We start from the raw sequence: 19,361 nt of genomic DNA on the forward strand, positions 1-19,361 counted from the left end.
ATTTTCTTAAGTGGTGAGTGTTCATTGATCCTTTAAAATAAAATTCATTTTTTCAGAAATTAATTTATATATAGTCTTTCTTAGAGTTACAGATATTACATAAATTAATTGCCTATAATCTTGAATGGCACAGAATGGAATTTTTAAAGCAGTTGCTATTCTAGAAATGCTTTAACGGCAGCTTGTAACCAGAATCATAAAACTATCCAACATTGCAAAATTTCATTACCCTTCTGGACAGTCTCCAGTTTACTGTGGGGTCACAGATATCAGTGACTCTGCTTCCTATTACCTTTTTCCTTTTATCTCTTATCTATATACTCTGATACATGAGCCATTCACATAAGCTCCCAAACCTCTAGTATAACTGAATGGGTAGTGTAGTAAGACTTTTATTGTATATACAAAGTGTTTATTTAAAGGAGCTGACCCCTGAGTATTTGTAAATGTATTATCTTTTATAGTTTTTATTTTTATTATAATTTGTTTATTATTCTACAGTTACATCTTCTTATGGTAGCATTTTTTATGTTAGATCAATATTTTCAGTAGACTTCTTAAAATAGTTTTTTATTTTTATGCTTTGTATTTTTCCCTCTTCTCTTAAAACAAATTGAGTTTATGCATTTTTAATTCTTTATTGTTGAAAGTATTACATATATCTCCTTTTCCCCCCATTGACCTCTCCCAGCCCGCACCTGCCCCCTAGCACAGGCCCTCACTCCCCTATTGTCTGTATCTATTGTTTATGCTTATATGCATGCAATTTTTTTTTTATTATTCTGGTATAAAGGCCATACTGAAACTAGTGTTTTGTCTGAGGCTGTACATCTGTTTGTTTTCTTTATTTTATTCTCTTTATGTTTTTAATATTGGGTCTTTTTATGCTGGCAGCCATAATTTTGTCTTAATATTTTTTTTTGTTTAGACTTTATTGTTGCTTCACAATATTCACATTAACAGGCATTTAGTTACTGTAAGAAGTTTAGTTTTGTGTGAAGCCCTTGTCATGTGCTAAGTTATCTTTTTCTTGTCCCAGTATGTCACTTTTGGATTTGCTAACTTGCCACTGACTGCTTCTATTTCTTCACTTTCTTGTGCATGCATTACTAGGATTTTTCAAATTCCAGCAGCTCCTGCATCTCTTGTATTTGAGCTCTCTATTGCTGCTTAAAAATGAATTTGAGATTTTTTTAGAGCCAGGCAGGTTAATAGAAGAAAACCACTTTTTATATGTCATAACATTTGATAAGAAGGAAGGTTGAAAATGTCACTATATAAACAGAAATGTTGGGAATTACAGAAATTTAGTTAAAAGATATCAAAATAGCCCAAAACAGTCAACTACAATTTTACAGCTGGTAACCCTAGCTACCATGGACTTAAAGGTGATTCACATTAATTACAGAATAACTTGGTTCATCAGAGCAGTGCTAAATCAGGGAACTTGTCTGGGTATCATCAAGCAATAGAAGGAAAATCTGCTCCTAGATTAGCTCATCTTCCAACTGTTGTCATCTTAGGGTCTCATATATGTTGGTGTGACCTTCTACTTCCTGCTTCTTTGGATATATATGTGGAAAGAATGTGAGACTTAGTATGAAACGGGACTAATTGCAAATCCTTACTGCTCTTGTTGCTAGCTGCTTAACTTTGGACAGATTAATTTTTTTGTTTTTTATTTTCAACTACTTCATGTGAAGTATGATATATGAAGACTTTATATGTCATACAGCTACTAAGTGGCTAATTTGCTTATGATAAATAATATTTTACTGCACTAAAACATGCTTGGATAGCCAAAAAGAGGTTGTGCAGGTTTCTTCTAATATCTATTAACTTTTGACTGTTTACAAAATTGTTTTGGCCATTATATAAACACTAGAGGCCCGATGCACTAAGATTCATGCAAGAATGGGCCTTCCTTCCCCTGGCTGCTGGTACCGCCTTCGCTCCGGCCGGAGCCGCCTTTCCGCCTTCCCACACTGCCCAGAGGCCTAGAGCGGCTGGGGTGGTGCGGAACGCCTGTGTCATCGCCATGCAAATTAACCCACTATCTTTGTTGGGTTAATTTGCATACTCCTGATTGGCTGGTGGGCGTCTCGAAGGTATGGTCAATTTACATATTTCTCTTTTATTAGTGTAGGTATGTTTATGAGCACCAGCTGTACTAAGCAAGGGGAATATATGGTATTTAGTTGGGGAGATAGGATAGAAGCATAAGAAAGATAAACAATCACACAGGATAACATTTATTGTCAGATGCTGGAGGAGATTAGTAGAGGGAATGATTATGGAGAGCTGGTTTGGAGGCTGCCATGGATGAAGGGAATTTAGATAAGCAGAGAGGAAGCTGGGAATAGCCTTCTACTTCACTGTAAAATGGAGATAGTACTTGCCTCATAGGATTGCTGTAAGGATTCAATGAAATACAGTATCATTAAAGTATCTGTGCAGTGCTGCATGACACATAATGTAATTGCTATTTTTGTTACTCTTTTAGACTGAATATAGTGTGGTTCCTTCTGTCATCTTTAAATTCGTTCCTTCACAGATGCCTGACTATCCCTTTAACTGGGAGGTAACACATCGTTTTAATCTTAAATAACACCTGGTTACCTGAAACATAATGTTTAAAAAATTCCGAGTCCATACTTGGCTTAAGCAGGAAAGAATGTGATTAGTTAGTGATGCGAAGTCAGGTGTAAGGTGGGCTGGAGGCCAGGAATAGTGGTGTATAAGTTGTTGGAATAACAGTATGTAAAATAAGTATTAATCTTCAGTACCTAAAGTCCCATTATTGCCTGTTTTTTTTTTTCTAGTCTTCCTTTCACTTCTTCCTGTTACATTCTACAATAGAAACTGGCAAGTATTCAGAAGTAGGGTGCCAAATTTGTCTCTATACATCTAGTTACTCAGTAAATATTTTTTGAATGATTAACTAAGTGAAGAAAATGTTAGCCTCAGAGTAGAGTAGACTCTGAGATATGATCCCAACATTTAAAAATACTTTTATCCTCTACAAAGCTTAAGTTCTCAATGTGGTTTACTTTTTTTTTTAAAATTTCTTTATTGATTAAGGTGTTACATATGTGTCCTTATTCCCCCATCCCCCTCAATCCCCCCACTTATGCCCTCACCCCCCTGTTGTCTGTGTCCATTGGTTGTGGTTTACTTTTATCAGGTTATTTTCCTAATGGAAACCACCCACGTGAGACAATGAGAATCTTGATTAGGGAAGAGATGGGCTGGAACAGAAAGGGGCAGTTTTTATTAGGAAAGAGGTTGGATTTTAAGAAATGTATGTCTGAATGGCTTTCAGCTTTGAGATGGGTGGGTGCCAGGGATGGGATAATAGGGTTCCAGGCTGGTACAAAAAGGGGAAAGTATGGTGAAGATAAATGACATTTTAATATTAACAGTGATAGGTGTACACTTGTAAAAACACTAGAAAATTTTCTTCATAGTCTTGCTTTCCGCTCCATTCTCTAATATTCTACATGCCCTACTTTCCACTCCTAGAAACAGTATTATAATATTGCCTTTGACTGTCCAGGTTGGCACTTGAGTTTTGACCTTTCTCATTCTCCCATCTTTACTCACCTTCCCTGTACTCACCTTCTTTTATTTTACTTCCCGTTGCTTATTTTCTTTTATTCTAGGAACACAGGTGGGTATTCTAAACCTTTCCTGGGTACTATTAATAGGTGGAACTACATTGTCATACCCAGTCACTTGACATTCTTCTGAAAGAACAATAGTGGATGCAACTTCCTTCTTGCATCTCATTTTCCATAAGAAAGGGTCTTGGTTTCAGAAAGAAAGGAAGGAGTAGGAAAATGGATGGTGAGAAAATGAAATTACAGAATTTGCACTGGCTGTCCTTTCCTACTTTTTTGTTGTTGTTGTTAATCCTCACCCGAGGATATTTTTTCCATTCATTTTTAGAGCGAATGGAAGAGAGAGGTAGAGTCAGAAACATGGATGTGAGAGAGACACATTGTTTGGTTGCCCCTGCCAGGGATTGAGCCTGCAACCGAGGTATGTGCCCTTGACTGGAATCAAACCCTTGATCCTTCAGTCTGTGGGGTGTTGCTCAACCACTGAATCAAACCGCTAGGGCTGTCCTTTCCTACTTTTTAAAAGTTCTTTACCTTTGAGTAATGTGGATAAAAGTTTTGTTTTTATAAAACTGTTTTGTTGATTAATTTACTCTGTTTAAATATTCCTTAAAATTCATGAAATGAGATTGCATATTCTTGGCCGCACTCTCTATCTTCATTTTTAAAAATGGACTTAATGTCTCTAGTTATATGATTTTAATTTATAGTTTTTTAAAACATGTATTTCCGAACCTTGATGCTCAACTATATTTAAAACTCTTTGTTTTGGAGCCAGGGAATAGAGTAGAAGGTACAGAGGTGCTTTAGGCTTACTGTGAATACCAAGTAAATGGAAATGTCCACTGCTTAACAATGGGATCACCACAGAAAGATCTGATTCTAGATCAGAGTTATCTTTGATGTCAACTTTAAAGCAGCCTTTCTTATGCCTATTTCCTTTTTACCTAGCTTTTCAGTTTGACTTGCTCACAGTATCTATTCCATATTTAACTAATTCTATTTATAATTAATTTATAATATAAAAGTAGTCTCAAAATCTGTTTGAAATCTGCTGGCGACATTCAGTCCATTAATTAAATTCACACCTGTTAGGACACTAGATCTTTGTGGTAATAGAGTGAGGAGGATTCAACAGAGTCATTCATTCTGTGAGTGGCATTGTGGCAATTGAACTGGTTTTACTTGCAGTAAGAATCTCTTGTGCTTCAATGGATGAGCTATCATGGAGATACAATGAGGTAGGAAATAATGATCTGTGTCATGATACCTTCAGCTAATGATGTTCTCTTCAAAATGTTGTTACAAGGCAGTTTCTAGGTAAACTTTCAAGCAGTAGTACTTTGTTAGTTTTTAAATAAGTTTATGTGGAGGAATTGCTGTGTACATTTTTAAAAATAACATTCTGTGGAAAAGAAACTAATTAGTACCTATAATCATGAGTTGTTATTCATTCTTTCTCTGTTAATTTAAAAGTTTGTCTTCAGCCTATGCCAACATTCAATTCTGATAATTTTATTATTTAAAGTAAAATGCGTTGGGGCACTATTAATTTGTTTACTGATACATAGGAGTAGATAATGAATAATGTGCCTTTTTCTTTTTAATGTATATGCTGTATATATTTAGGAGTTCATGTATACTTTTCTCTGTTAAATTCTGAAGAAACATATTTAACAACATGACAATGAATCTGCTTATATTGCTGAGCTTTCAGTTTATAATTTATTATTCATTAAACTACAAGAAATATTTAAAGTGCATTTTTTTGTGTGGATTGAGATTTAACAAAGATTGTTCCTTTATAGTGTTAGAGATTTTGATATTCAGTTTTGTGACCAGACTGTTGACTTTCCAGTGTCTTAGTCTCTTCAGGCTGCTATAACAAAAATACCATAGACTGTGGCTTAAACCACAAACATTTTCCACAGTTCAGGAGGCTGGGAAGTCCACGATCAAGGCGCTAACAGATTTGAATCCTGCTTCATATGCAGTCAACTTCTCACTGTGTCCTTTTGTGGCAGAAAAAGCAGGAGAGCACTCTGGAGTCTGTTTTATAGGAGCAATTATCCCATTCATGAGAGCTCCTCCCTCATGACCTAATCACCTCCCACAGAGTCCACCTTCTAGTTCCATCACATTGGGGTTTAGTATTTTAACATAAATCTTCCCTACATTGGTAGTTATTGGGGATATGTGCTGGACTTGTCCTTTGTTCTGGGTAGAGTGGAAAGAAATGGACAGATATAATAACAAAAGATTAGTCACAATTAAAGAAGTTAGTTAACTGGAATGTAGATAAAAAGAAAATACCCAGAATACAGTACATAAAGAAAAGGAGGGGGAGGGGATGAAAATTTGAGAGACATGGAGGATAGCATCAGAAGGTCAAACATAGATCTAATTAAAGTTCTAGAAGGAGATAATGGAGAAAATATGATAGAGGCAATATTTAAGAGATAATAGTTAAGAATTTTCCAAGATAGAACTAAAATTCAGGACAATAGTATATGAGTTGGTCTGGGAAGGAGAGTGATGGATTTGAAGAATTCAAAGGGAAAAAAAGTAGAGGTATTGATTCATTTTACACATTTGTTTAAATTACTGGGAAATCATTGTAAGGATAGAAATGGACTGTATGATTTCTATTTTAAAAAAGGGGAAATGTAATGAGGAGAAGAATCTCAATAAAAAATAAGCCTACCAAAAACAAATTGAGGTGAAGAGAAAATACAAAATAGAATAGTAGCTATGAATTCCAAATATCTCAGCAATATAAATATTATACAATTCTTCAGTTAAATAATAATATTGTAAATGAAAAAAAAAATTAAAAGAAAAGCCAAATCTAGATAGGTTAAAACTATTTATAACAGATATTCCCTAAACATAAATACACACACAGGTTAAAGTTAAGGCAAAATGAAAGTGGGTGTAGTTATGTTAGTATCGGACAAAATATACTTTAAAGCAAAAGTGTTATTGCAGGTAAATAATTATGACCTATAAACAAGTTTGTTCTAATGGCCATGTGTAGAAATTCTTTTTAAGCACAGGTGGAACATTTCTAAAAATTGACCATAAAACAGGCAATAAAGCAAGTTTTAATGAATTTTAAATATTGGTATCACATTCTCTATCACACAATTAATTTAGAAATTTATTACAAAATGATAACTAAAGACATCTACACATTTGGAAATTAAAAACAATTTTAAATAACCCATGGTTGAAAGAAAAAGTAATAATGGAAATGAAAACCTGGGATAAAGCTAAAATAATATTTAAAATTATAGGAATAGTCTTTTTTTTGTTTTTGTTTTTTTTTAAATAAATCTTTATTGTTCAGATTATTACAGGTGTTCCTCTTCTTTTCCCCCATAGCTCCCCTCCAACTGATTCCCCACCCCACCCCATGCCCTTAACCCCCGCCACTGTCTTCATCCATAGTTGTAAGCTTTTTGTCCAATCTCTTCCCGCACCCCTCACTCCCCCTCCCCCCTGAGAATTGTCAGTCCACTCCCTTTCTATGTCCCTGATTCTATTATATTCACCAGTCCATTCTGTTCTTCAGATTTTTTATTCACTTGATTTTTAGATTCACTTGTTGGTAGGTATGTATTTGATGTCATTTTGTTGTTCATAATTTTTATCTTTACCTTTTTCTTCTTCTTCCTCTTCTTAAAGAACACCCTTCAGCATTTCATGTAATCCTGGTTTGGTGGTAATGAACTCCTTTAGCTTTTTCTTGTCTGTGAAGCTCTTTATCTGACCTTCAACTCTGAATGATAGCTTTGCTGGGTAGAGTAATCTTGGTTGTAGGTTCTTGCTGTTCATCACTTTGAATATTTCTTGCCACTCCCTTCTGGCCTGCATAGTTTCTGCCGAGAAATCAGCTGACAGTCGTATGGGTGCTCCCTTGTAGGTAACTAACCGTTTTTCTCTTGCTGCTTTCAAGATTCTCTCTTTGTCTTTTGCCCTTGGCATTTTAATTATGATGTGTCTTGGTGTGGTCCTCTTTGGATTCCTCTTGTATGGGGTTCTGTGTGCTTCCTGATCTTGTAAGTCTATTTCTTTCACCAGGTAGGGAAAGTTTTCTGTCATTATTTCTTCTAATAGGTTTTCAATATTTTGCTCTCTCTCTTCTTCTGGAACCCCAAAAATTTGGATGTTGGTATGCTTAAAGTTGTCCCAGAGGCTCCTTACACTATCTTCATATTTTTGGATTTTTTCTTTTTGTTTTTTTGGTTGGGTGTTTTTTGTTTCCTCATATTTCAGATCTTTGGTTTGATTCTTGGGGTATGTTGATCTACAGTTGAGTTTCTGTATATTCTTTATTTCAGACAGTGTATGCTTAATTTCTGACTGGTCCTTTTCCATTTTTTTGGCATTCTCATTAAGATCCTTAAAGGTCTCACTAAGTTCCTCAGCGGTTTTTAGAAGATTCTTGAGTAACCTTATAAATGTGCTTCTGAACTCTATGTCGTCCAGTAGTTTGCTTTCCTCCATTTCTCTCATTTGTGACATGTTTCTTTGTCTCCTCATTTTGCTGCTTCCTTGTGTTGATGGAGTGGCTTTGTGTGGTAGGTGACCTATAGGGGCCAGTAGCTCAGCCTCCCCAATCACCTGAGGTGGACGCCTTTGGTACACCCCTTTGTGGGCTGAGTGCAAAGTCTTGGTGTAGTTAAGCCTTGATTGCTGTTGGTACACTGGGAGGAATTGACCTCCAGGCCAATTGGCTGTGAGGACCCGCTGTGTCTATAATGGAAGAACTGTTGCGCTGGAGACACGCTTATGGTGCAGGACTTGTTTCAGTGGGGCTTTGGTGCTCACTGAGTCTGCCTCTTGAATGTGTCACTTATGGATGTGAGGAGTTGAAATCTGGTGTCTCACACTGACCACTAGGTACACTGGCTTCTGGATCTCCAATGGGGTGCAGGTCAGCTACTGTCTGAGGCCACCCAGCAGGAGCTACAGCGAGAACTACAGTTTTCTCCTCTTTGCTTGGGGTTTGGAGGTTTTGGAGCTGTCTGACCCGGGCTGCAAGTTTGTTAGGTTAAGCTGTGATAGGGCAGGTCATTCATATGCTAAAGCCGCTGCTTGGAGCTGGGGTGGGTTTGTAGGTTGTGGGGGCAGGGTCTCAGGGCGTGACTAGGCTAGGGCGTGGCAAACAGCGATGGCTGCCAGTGAGCCGGCTCTGCATCTCCAACTGCGTCCCCGCGTCCTGGGCCCCAGCACAATAAACAATTATTCCTGCGCACAGCCCTGCAAGCAAGCCTCCCTCACTTTCCAACCCGATGGCAGGCAGTCCAGCTTCTCCCCGTAGGAGTTTGGGTCCCCCACGTCTCCCCAGAAACTGGAGTTTGGAGTAATCGGGAGCTTGTCTCCCTTCGGGTTGAAAACAGCTGCGCTCCCGATTCGCGCGTCTTCGTACCTCAGCTTTTCCGCACTTGTGCACCCCTCAATGCTGTTTGCTCTTTCCTTCTAGTTGTAGAACTTCCACTCAGCCAGCTTTCCCGTGGTTCTGGGTGATAGACGTTTTGTCTTTTAGTTGTAGTTTTGAAATTGTTGTGTGAGGCAGCAGCTTAGGTGTTTACCTACGCCGCCATCTTGGATCCTCCCTAGGAATAGTCTTAAATATTTATATTTAAAAAAGAAAGAAGGCTGAAAATAAATTAGTTAACTAGTTAACTTATTAGAACAATGCAATGAACCCAAAGAAACTAGAAGGAAGGATGTGGTTAAGAGGAGAAATTAATGAATTAGAAAATAAAGATACAGTAGAGAGGACCAACAAAACAAAAAAATTGGTTTTTGAAAGGCTAATAAATTAGACAAAAGCCTGGCAAGGTAGAGGGGTTTTTTTGTTTGTTTGTTTTTTAAAGGAGGGAAGATCTGTAAATGTATTGGAAATAAAAAAGGGACTTAATAGATGTAACCATGGGTTTCAAGTATAAGAAAATGTTTGCATACCTTTATGACAATACATTGGAAAATTTTGTTTATTAAGGCCTAGGGAAAAAAATCACCAAAACAGTTTAGGAAGAAATAGAAAATCTAGATTATTACATGCTTATTAAAAAAATAGGATCAATAGTTAAAAACCTTACCATAAAAATAGCAAGCCAACACTAAATAAACTAATAATTACAATCTTACAAAAACTCATGCATGGAATTGAAAAATACATACTCCTTCCCAACTTAGTTTATGAGACTAATAAAACTTTAGAAGGATAGAATAAAAAGGGAAAATTAAAGGTCAGTTTCCTAAACTAGGACTAAAGGGAATTTTATTTAATCTGATATAACATCTATATATATATATAAAAGCCTAAGTGACCGTTCAACCATTCTACTGTTCGACTGGTAGCTATGACATGCATTGACCACCAGGGGGCAGATGCTCAATGCACAGGCATGGAAACATGGAACAGACTGATGAATCTCAGAGGGAAGGGGGTGGGGGGAGGGCGGGAAGAGTTTAACTAAAGATCTTACATGCATACTAGAGGCCTGGTGCATGGATTCATGCACTAGTGGGGTCCCTTGGTCTGGCCTGTGGGCATCTGGCCAATTCTGGCAGTCCAACATCATCCGAGGGGTCCTGGACAGTGAGAGGGTTCAGGCCAGGCCGAGGGACCCCACCGATGCACAAATTTGTGCACTGGGCCTCTAGTATTTTAATAAAATTTACAGCAAGAATCGTACTCAGTGGTGGACCATTAAAAGTCTTGCATTTAAAATTAGGAATAAGGCAAGGAGGCCTGATATCACAACATCATGCAAGCACTCTTAGTCTACAAACTAACACTCATGAATAAGGAGTTGAATAAAAGAAGCAAACTGTCATTATTTACAGGAATACCATTACTTACATAGAAAATTTAAACATTTTGACAAATTATTAAAATGAAGAAAGGAATTTAGCAAGGTGGCTAGTTATAAAATAAACGTATGAGAAAATGAAATTTAAAAAAAGAGAATTAGAATATGCAATTTTTTAAAATTCTTACCTGAGGATATGTTTTTTCCTTGATTCTAGAGAGAGGAAGGGAGAGGGAGAGACAGTGGGAGAAGCATCATTGTGATCAACTGGTTGCTTCCTGCACCCATCCCGATTGGACCTGGGAATTGAACCTGCAGCCTGGGTATGTGCTCTGACAGGGAATTGAACTTGTGACACTTTGTTGCATGGGATGACACTCTAACTATGGAGCCATACCAGCCAGGGCTAGAAAATGCAATTTTGGAAAAGATAAACATTCCTTAAAAAATATAGGGCACCTTGTAACAAATCTAATAAAAATATACAAATCTTATATGGAAAAAAATCTAAAGCTTTTTTGAAAGACTAGAGGCCCAGTGCACGAATTTGTGCATGGGTGGGGTCCCTCATGTTGGCCTGTGGAGATTGGGCCCCAGGTCGCACCCCCAGCCTTGTAGCCCCACAGCCCTGCCTGGCACCCCACCTTGGCTTGGCGCCGCCCCTTCACCTGCTCCAGCATCCCGCCTCTGGGGCAATTGATCGGGGCTGGGCCCCCTGCCTGGCTCCCTCAGTGCCTGGGAGCTGGGCGGTGGCCCCACCCCCCACCACTGCCACTGGTCGCCATCTGCAGGGGTATCGGTTGGGACCGGGCCCACTGCTGCTGCTGCTGGTTGCCATCTGCAGGGCGATCTGTGGGGCGATCAGGCCCCCGCTTGCACCCGCCTTGGCCTGGCTTTGCCCGCTCACCTGCTCCACCATCCCGCCGCTATCCCGCTCTCGTTGGGTCCCATTAGGGCTGGCAGTACCTCCACTACCTGCCGCTGCCAGCACTGCATCGCTGATGCCCGCCATGTTCTGCGCCACTCCCTTGTGGTCAGCGCACGTCATAGCGAGTGGTCGAACTCCTCGTCTCCCGGTCGAACGACCACCTGAGGGGACAATTTGCATATTAGGCTTTTGTTATACAGGATTTTAAAGATGTCAGTAAATGGGGAAACAAATGATGTTCATAGATAGGAAAATGTGAAATTTATAAAGGTGTCATTTCTCTTAATAGTCTTGCAAAATCAATAAAAATTCCATTTGACCAAGTTGAATTTATAATTTACAAATATGAGCAAAGGGCCATGAATAGGTAAGATACTTCTGAAAAGAGAGACTTGCTCTTCTAGATAGAGTAATCTTGGTTGTAGGTCCTTGGTATTCATCACTCTGAATATTTCTTGCCACTCCCTCTGGCCTGCATAGTTTCTGTTGTGAAATCTGCTGACAGTTGTATGGGCACTTCCTTGTAGGTACTAACGGCTTTTCTCTTGCTGCTTTTAAGATTCTCTCTTTGTCTTTTGCCCTTGGCATTTTAGTTATGATGTCTCTTGGTGTGGTCCTCTTAGGGTTTCTCTTGTTTGGGGTTCTCTGTGCTTCCTGGACTTATAAGTCTATTTCTTTCACCAGGTAGGGGAAGTTTTCTGTCATTATTTCTTCAAATAGGTTTTCAATATCTTGCTCTCTCTGTTCTTCTGGCACCCCCTATAATTTGGATGTTGGTATGCTTGAAGTTGTCCCAGAGGCTTCTTACACCATCTTCATATTTTTGGATTCTTTTTCTCTTTTTGCTCTTTTGGTTGAGTGTTTTTTGCTTCCTCATATTTCAAATCATTGATTTGATTCTTGGGATCTAGTCTACTATTGAATCCCTGTATATTATTCTTTATTTCAGTCAGTATATGCTTAATTTCTGACTGGTCCTTTTTCATCTTTTTGGAATTCTCACTAAAATCCTTGAAAGGCTCATTAAGTGCCTTGGAGGTTTCTAGAAGATTCTTGAGTAACCTTATAATTATGGTTTTGAACACTATATCCAGTATTTTGCTTTCATCCATTTCTTTCATTTGTGACATGTTTCTTTGTCTCTGCATTTTGGCTGCTTCTCTGTGTGGATTATAGGTGCACCCGTTTGTGGGCTGTGTGCATAGTCTTGTAGTTGAGCCTTGATTGCTGTTGGTGTCACTGGGAGGAATTGACCTCCAGGCCAATTCCTGTGAGAACCAGCTGCGACTACAGTGGGAGAGCTGCTGTGCAGGAGACTGCCTTATGGAGCAGGACTTGCTTCAGTGGGGCTTTGGTGCTCACTGAGTCTGCCCCTTGAGTGTGTCACTTATGGATGTGAAGAGTTGTAATCTAGTATGATCTCACACTGACCACTGGGTACACTAGCTCTTGGATCTCCAGGGAGGTACAAAGTCAGCCACTGCCTGGGACCACCCATCAGGAGCTACAGAGAGATCTGCAGATCCCTCCTCTCTGTATGGGGTTTGGAAGTGTCCAGAGGAGACCCAGGCTGGTACTATTGCTGGTTCTTGGGCCTTTTATTGATAGGTTTGGGGCTTCCTGACCCAGCTGCATCTTTTTTGACAGGTTTTTAGCCTGAAAGGACAGACTATTCATATGCAAAAGCCGTTGCCCACAGCTTGAGTGTGGTTGTAATTTGGGTGAGGCTGGGTCTCAGAGAATCACCAGGGCTGAGCAAACAGAAATGGCTGCCAGTCAGCCCTGCGACAAGGGAGGTTCCAGCCCAGGAACAATGACTCGCTGCAAGCACTTCCGTCTGGAAGAAAGGCACCCCTGAGTTCAGTTTCTCCTCCTATGTGTCTGGGTCCCCAAGAGCCTCGCCCGGCACTGGAGCTCAGAGGGAGCGGGAGCTTGTAAGTTCAGTTCGTGGTGCTGGCCTTTTAAGAGGAACAGCTGCGTCTCCAGCAGCCTCTGTGTCACTGAGCCCCAATCCACACTGGTTTTTACTGCCCATAGTTCTTACTGCCTGTAGGGACTTCTTTTCTCACCTCTGCCACCCTGCGCTGTGCTTCTGGTGTGGGGGTGGGACCCCTTGCTCCTTCTGTGGCCTCCATGGCGGTGGTCTCCCTCCCAATTAATAAGGCAGCCCCTGTGGGTACACGACCAGCCCGTTCCCTGCTTTCTTCTTTACTTCTCTAGCTGTAGTGCTTCCATTCAGCCAACTTTCCAATGTTTCTGGATGATGGTTGTTCTGTATTTTAGTTGTAATTTTGATGTGGTTGTGGGAGGCAGTGAGTACAGGCATTTGCCTATGCTGCCATCTTGGTTCTCTCCCATTTTGAATTTTTTAAAAATATATTTTTATTGATTTCAGAGAGGAAGGAAAGGGAGAAAGAGAGAAACATCAAAGATGAGAGAAAATCATTGATCGGCTGCCTTCTGTACACTCCCTATGGGAGATCGAGCCTGCAACCTGGGCATGTGCCCTGATCGGAATTGAACTGTGACCCCCTGTTTCATGGGTCAACACCCAATCACGGAGCCACAATGCCCAGGCTCATTTTTAAATTTATTTGGATCTTTCATGCTGTTTTCTATATTGGTTTTATCAATTGACAATCTCACCAACAGTGCACAGGGGTTCCCTTTTCTCCACATCCATGCCACCATTTGTTATCTCTTGTCTTTGATGATGGCCATTCAAACAGATGAGGTGATATCTCACTGTAGTTTTAATTTACAATCCTCTAATGACTAGTGAGTTTGAGCATCTTTTCATGTACCTGTTGGCCTGTTGTACAGTATATCTTTGGAGAAATGTCTGTTCAGGTCCTTTGCCCATTTTTAAATTGGATTGATTGGGGTTTTTTTGCTATTGAGTTGTGTGAGTTCTTTATATATTTTGGATATTAACCCTTTATCTGATATATGATTTGTTAATATTTTTTCCCCATTCCATAGGCTTTTGTTTTCACTTCGTTTAGGGTTTCTTTTGCTGTTCATAAGCTTTTTGGTTTGATATTTTTTATTTTGTTGCATATGCTTTAAATCTCATACCCAAAAAATCATTACCAAGGCCTATGTCAAGGAGCTTTATTCCTATACTGGAGGCCCAGGGCACAATTAAATCGTGTGCGTGTAGGGTCCCCTAGGCCTAGCCTGCCATCAGGACCATGTCCGCCACCCCACGACACCTCGCATGTTTCGCGGACGCTGCTGGCACCCAGCCCCACAATGCCTCACATGCTCCGCAGATGCTGCTGGTGCCCCACCCCACGACACCTTGCATGCTCTGAGGATGCTGCCTGCGCCCCGCGACTCTTCGCAGACGCTGCCTGTGCCCCACTACACTCCGTGGATGCTGTCAGCGCCCTGGAGGGGTGGGGGGTGGGTTGGGGGGGGTGAGGGTGGGCCCGAGAGGTGCTCCAGCACCTCCTGGTGACCGGTTGTTTGGTCGTTTCATGGATATGGTGTCATGACCACAGGCCTTTTATGATATAGATTGTTTTCTAGGAGTTTCATGGTTTTGGGTTTGTGAGTGGTGTAAGATATGGGTCCAGTTTTATTCTTTTACTTGTGAATATCTAAATATCCCAGTACCATTTATTGAAGAGACTGTCTTTTCTCTATTGAGTATTCTTGGCTCCCTTGTCAAATATCAGTTGACTGCATATGCCTGGGTTTATTTCTGGGCTCCTGATTCTGTTCCATTGGTGTATTTGTCTCATGCACATTTTTTTTTTTTATTGTGGTCAAATGCACATAACATAAAATTTACCAAGTGGAGCCATACAGTGCACAACGGTTCCACTTTCTCTTTATTCTCACCTCACTTGTTATTTTCTGGGTGCTTTGTTTCGTTGTATTTTTTGGATGGTAGCCACCCTAATAGGTGTGAGGTAGTATCTTGTAATTTTGATTTGCATTTTTCCTAATGATTAGTGATGTGCTTATTGGTCATTTGTATATCTTCTTTGGAGAAATGTCTATTCACTATTCGCTTCCTTTACCCATTTTTGATTTTTTTTTTTTTTTTTACTGTTTTTTGAGTTTTAGGAGTTCTCTGTTCTTACAAGATATATGATTAGCAAATATTTTCTTCAATCCTCTGGCTTGCCTTTAAAAAAAATGCTTTTATTCATTTCAGAGAGAGAAAGGGAAAGGGAGAGAGAGATTGAAACCTCAAAGATGAGGGAGACATCAATCGGCTGCCTCCTGCATGCCCTCTGCAATACTGGGGATTGAGCCAGCAACCTGGGCATGTGCCCTGACCTGGAATCAAACCATGACCTTCTGATTCATGGGTCAGTGCTCAACCACTGAACCACACCGGGTGGGCATGTGGCTTGCCTTTTCATCCTGTTGATATTATCTTTCAATACACATTTTAAAATTTTCATGAACTCCAATTTGTCTATCGTTTCTTTTGCTGCTTGTGCTTTTGGTGTCATATTCAAGAAACAATTGCTAAACACAATGATAAGAAGCTTTTGCCTTATGTTTTCTTCTAAGTTGTATAATTTTAGTTCTTAGGTCTTTGATCCATTTTAACTTAATTTTTTGTGTGTGTATAGTTCTTTATTCTTTTGCATGTGGATCAAGTTTTCTCAGAACCATTTGAAAAGAGCATCCTTTCCACACTGAATGATCTTGCCACTGCCCCTCCCCCCAAGTAAAAAGTCCTTTGACTGTATATAGGTTAGGGCAAAAGTAGGTTTATAGTTATTTGTAAAGAAAATAATACAATAATGAATAAATAATAATACAAGAATAGACTCTATCTTTTGCATGCTCACAACTACTTTTGCCTCACCCAGTATGCTAAGGTTTATTTTTGAGCTCTCTATTCTATTCCATTGGTCTTTTTGTCTGCCTTTATGCCAGTACCACACTGTTTTGATTACTGTAGTTTTGTAGTAAGTTTTTTTAAAAATATATTTTTATTGATTTCAGAGAGGAAGGGAAAGGGAGAGAGAGATAGAAACATCAGTGATGAGAATCATTGATTGGCTGCTTCCTGCATGCCCCCTACTGGGGATCAAGCCCACAACCCGGTCATGTGCCCTTGACTGGAATCGAACCTGGGACCCTTCAGTCCTCAGGCTGATGCTCTATCCACTGAGCCAAACCAGCCAGGGCAGTAAGTTTTAACTCAGGAAGTATGAGTCCTCCAGTTTTGTTCTTTTTTTTCCAAAATTGACTTGCCTATTTGGAATCCCTTGATTTTCCATATGAATTTCAGGATGGATTTTTCTATTTCTGTAAAAAATGTTATTGGGATTTTGATAGCGATTGCATTGAATATGTATGCTTTGGGTAGTATTGACATCTTAACAATATTAAGAATTCCAGTTAGTGAACATGATACATGTTTCCTTTTAGTATGTCTTCTTTAATTTGTTTCAGTAATGTTTTGTAGTTTTTATTGTACATTTCAAAGAGTTTTCACTTCTTTGGTTATGTTAATTCTTTACCATTTGATTTTTGATGCTCTTATAAATAGAATTGTTTTCATAATTTCCATTTCAGATTGTTCATTATTAGTGCACAGAAATGCAACTGATTTTTGTGTATTGACTTTGTATCCTGCTACTTTGCTGAATTCATTTATCAGCTTTAATTGTGTTTTGTTTTTTTGTGTGTGGAACATTCAGGGTTTTCTATATATAAGATTAGAGGCCCAGTGCACGAAATTCGTGCATGGGTGCAGTCCGTAGGCCTGGCCGGTGATTGAAGTGCGAGCATCTGGCATGGAAGGGCAGGTCCCAGCTGATCTCTGGGACCAGGGCAGCACCTCCACCTGAGTCACGGCACCCGAGTCCCCATGCAGAGATGTGGTGAGCCCTGGCATCCCAGGGGAGAGTAGCAGGGGGAGTGAGAGCGAGCTTGGCGGACACCCCGCATTCTCACCACACCTCCGTCCCCGTCACCCCCGCCCCCAGGTAGCCGGCAAGAGGTTGCAGTGTGTCGCCGGCGCCCACTGTGTTCCACGCCATCCCCTGGTGGTCAGCGCATGGCATAGCGAGCAGTTGAATTCCCGGTTTCCCGGTTGAACTCCTGGTCGAACGACTGCCTGAGGGAACAATTTGCATATTAGGCTTTTATTATATAGGACTGGAGGCCCAGTGCACCAATTCATGCACAGGTGGAGTCCCTCAGCCTGGCCGGCGATTGGGGCCGATTGGGGCCATGGGAGGCTGGCCAGCGGGGGTCAGAGGGGCCACGGGAGGTTGGCTGGCTGGGGTTAGGGGCCATGGGAGGTTGGCCAGCCAGGGGGAGGGACCGCGGGAGGTTGGCTGGCCACGTGAGGTTGGCTGTGGGAGCGCACTGACCACCAGGGGTAGCTCCTGCATTGAGCATCTGCCCTCAGGTGGTCAGTGTGCGTCATATCATCTGTGAACAGAGAGAACTTGACTTCTTCCTTTTCAACTTGGATCCCACTTATTTATTTTTATTTTCTAATTTCTCTGGCTATAACTTTCAATATCATGTTGAGTAGAAGTGACCAAAGGGGATATCCTTGTCTTTTCCTTGTTCTTAAAGTGTGATGCTTTCATTTATGGCTTTTATTATATTGAGGTACAAAATAGAGTTTTCCTACTTTTTGGTGTTTGTATACTTTTCAAATTCTCCAAGTAAAGAAAAAATAAGAAATAGGGAGAACTGATTAGATGAATTTGCGTGTGCACATATGTGTAAGCATCCTAGATAAGCATATTTATGTAATCTATATATGTGAACCAAATTGGTAGACAACATTACTTATTGAGGCTATTTTTAAAAGCATATATATATATATATACATATATATAGATTACATATATACCTATATATGTATCTATATATGTGAACAAAATTGGTGGACAACATTATTTATTGAGGTATTTTTAAAAGCATATTTGAAAATACTAGATTAATTGTTCTCAATAAAACAATATCTCACCTATTTTTAGATGTTACATCTATTGGAAGTATTAGTTTTATGCTTGGTAAATGTTTAAACTGTTGTAAATTGAGGTGAATTAGTTGGAGTTAAAAGAGCAGGAGTATGAGTAGTCTATTTGTATTTTAATTTGACACTTTGATGAGAACAAATCATTATGTTTATATATAATGACTCTTCTAAAAAGAGATTTTTTTTTTTAAATTTCAGACAACCTAATGAAGCCTCTTTTGAATTATGGTATTGCTTGGTGAGCATATCTTTTGTACTTTTTATTTCTTTTCAGAATACTGTTGATTAATTTATGTAAGTGAGTTGTATTTTTGATTTACTGTTGTAGTATGTCTATGGGCTTCCTGGTTGAAGAGACTACACCAGTTGTTTGGAGAGGCCTTATGGTAATGTCAGCCATTGAAAAACTGTTGAGGCAGGTAAGAAACTTGCATTGAGTATCATTTTATCATTGGCACACTGTGGTTAATGCAGCTGCTTTTTGAAGAGCTGTTAAAATTTGCATTTAGGTTTCAGATGTTTTGCAAAAGAATCCAGTTGATAAGCTGAATGTATAATGAGTTATGTGGCGCCAAAATCAAATTTCACTGTTAAGTGATTTAATCTTTCCCATTATTTATGAGTACTAAAAATCCAATGTCTTATTTTATATTATTCTGTTGCTCTATTGAGGCTGCAGTAAGATGGGGAAATCTATTTTATAAGTAATCTGCCTTCTTTAGATTTATGGTTAATCTCATTGTGGCAAATATGAGTTATAAGGGCAGTGTAGAAATGACTCAGTGTAGAAAAAATTATATAAACTATAGTGCTTCAGAACAAAATAAAATTTTGTTTTACCCTGAGTACATACGGCTATATATTTGTGTATATAATACCTGCCCAATCAACTTCAATTAATTCTTAAGGAAGAGAACAGTTGATTGGATTATCTGAAAATACCAGAAGGGCTATATGTTATTTATAGAAATAAATTTTATTTTTTTCTTAGTAGCTGTGAATTTATTAGT

The 19,361-nt window shown here is 39.4% G+C and overlaps 1 protein-coding gene across 5 annotated transcripts in view; it reads left to right on the forward strand.

The window, feature by feature from the left end:
• Window positions 1–19,361, forward strand: part of NUBPL (NUBP iron-sulfur cluster assembly factor, mitochondrial) — a 285,767-nt gene that overhangs the window by 86,841 nt on the left and 179,565 nt on the right. For 4 of the 5 annotated variants that reach the window (XR_013961537.1, XM_080686398.1, XM_080686397.1 and 1 more), the window contains exons 5-6: window positions 18,550–18,589; window positions 18,680–18,770. Coding sequence is in view for 3 of the 5 variants with exons in the window: in XM_080686398.1 (XP_080542524.1) it covers window positions 18,550–18,589; window positions 18,680–18,770 (131 nt within the window). In the remaining 2 variants the exon portion in view is untranslated. Of the gene's footprint in view, window positions 1–18,549; window positions 18,590–18,679; window positions 18,771–19,361 lie in introns of those variants that run through there. The other variant, XM_080686400.1, reaches the window with a different exon arrangement.

Source organism: Plecotus auritus (assembly GCF_963455305.1).
Source record: "Plecotus auritus genome assembly, chromosome: 1".
In the NCBI taxonomy this organism is placed as follows: domain Eukaryota; kingdom Metazoa; phylum Chordata; class Mammalia; order Chiroptera; family Vespertilionidae; genus Plecotus; species Plecotus auritus.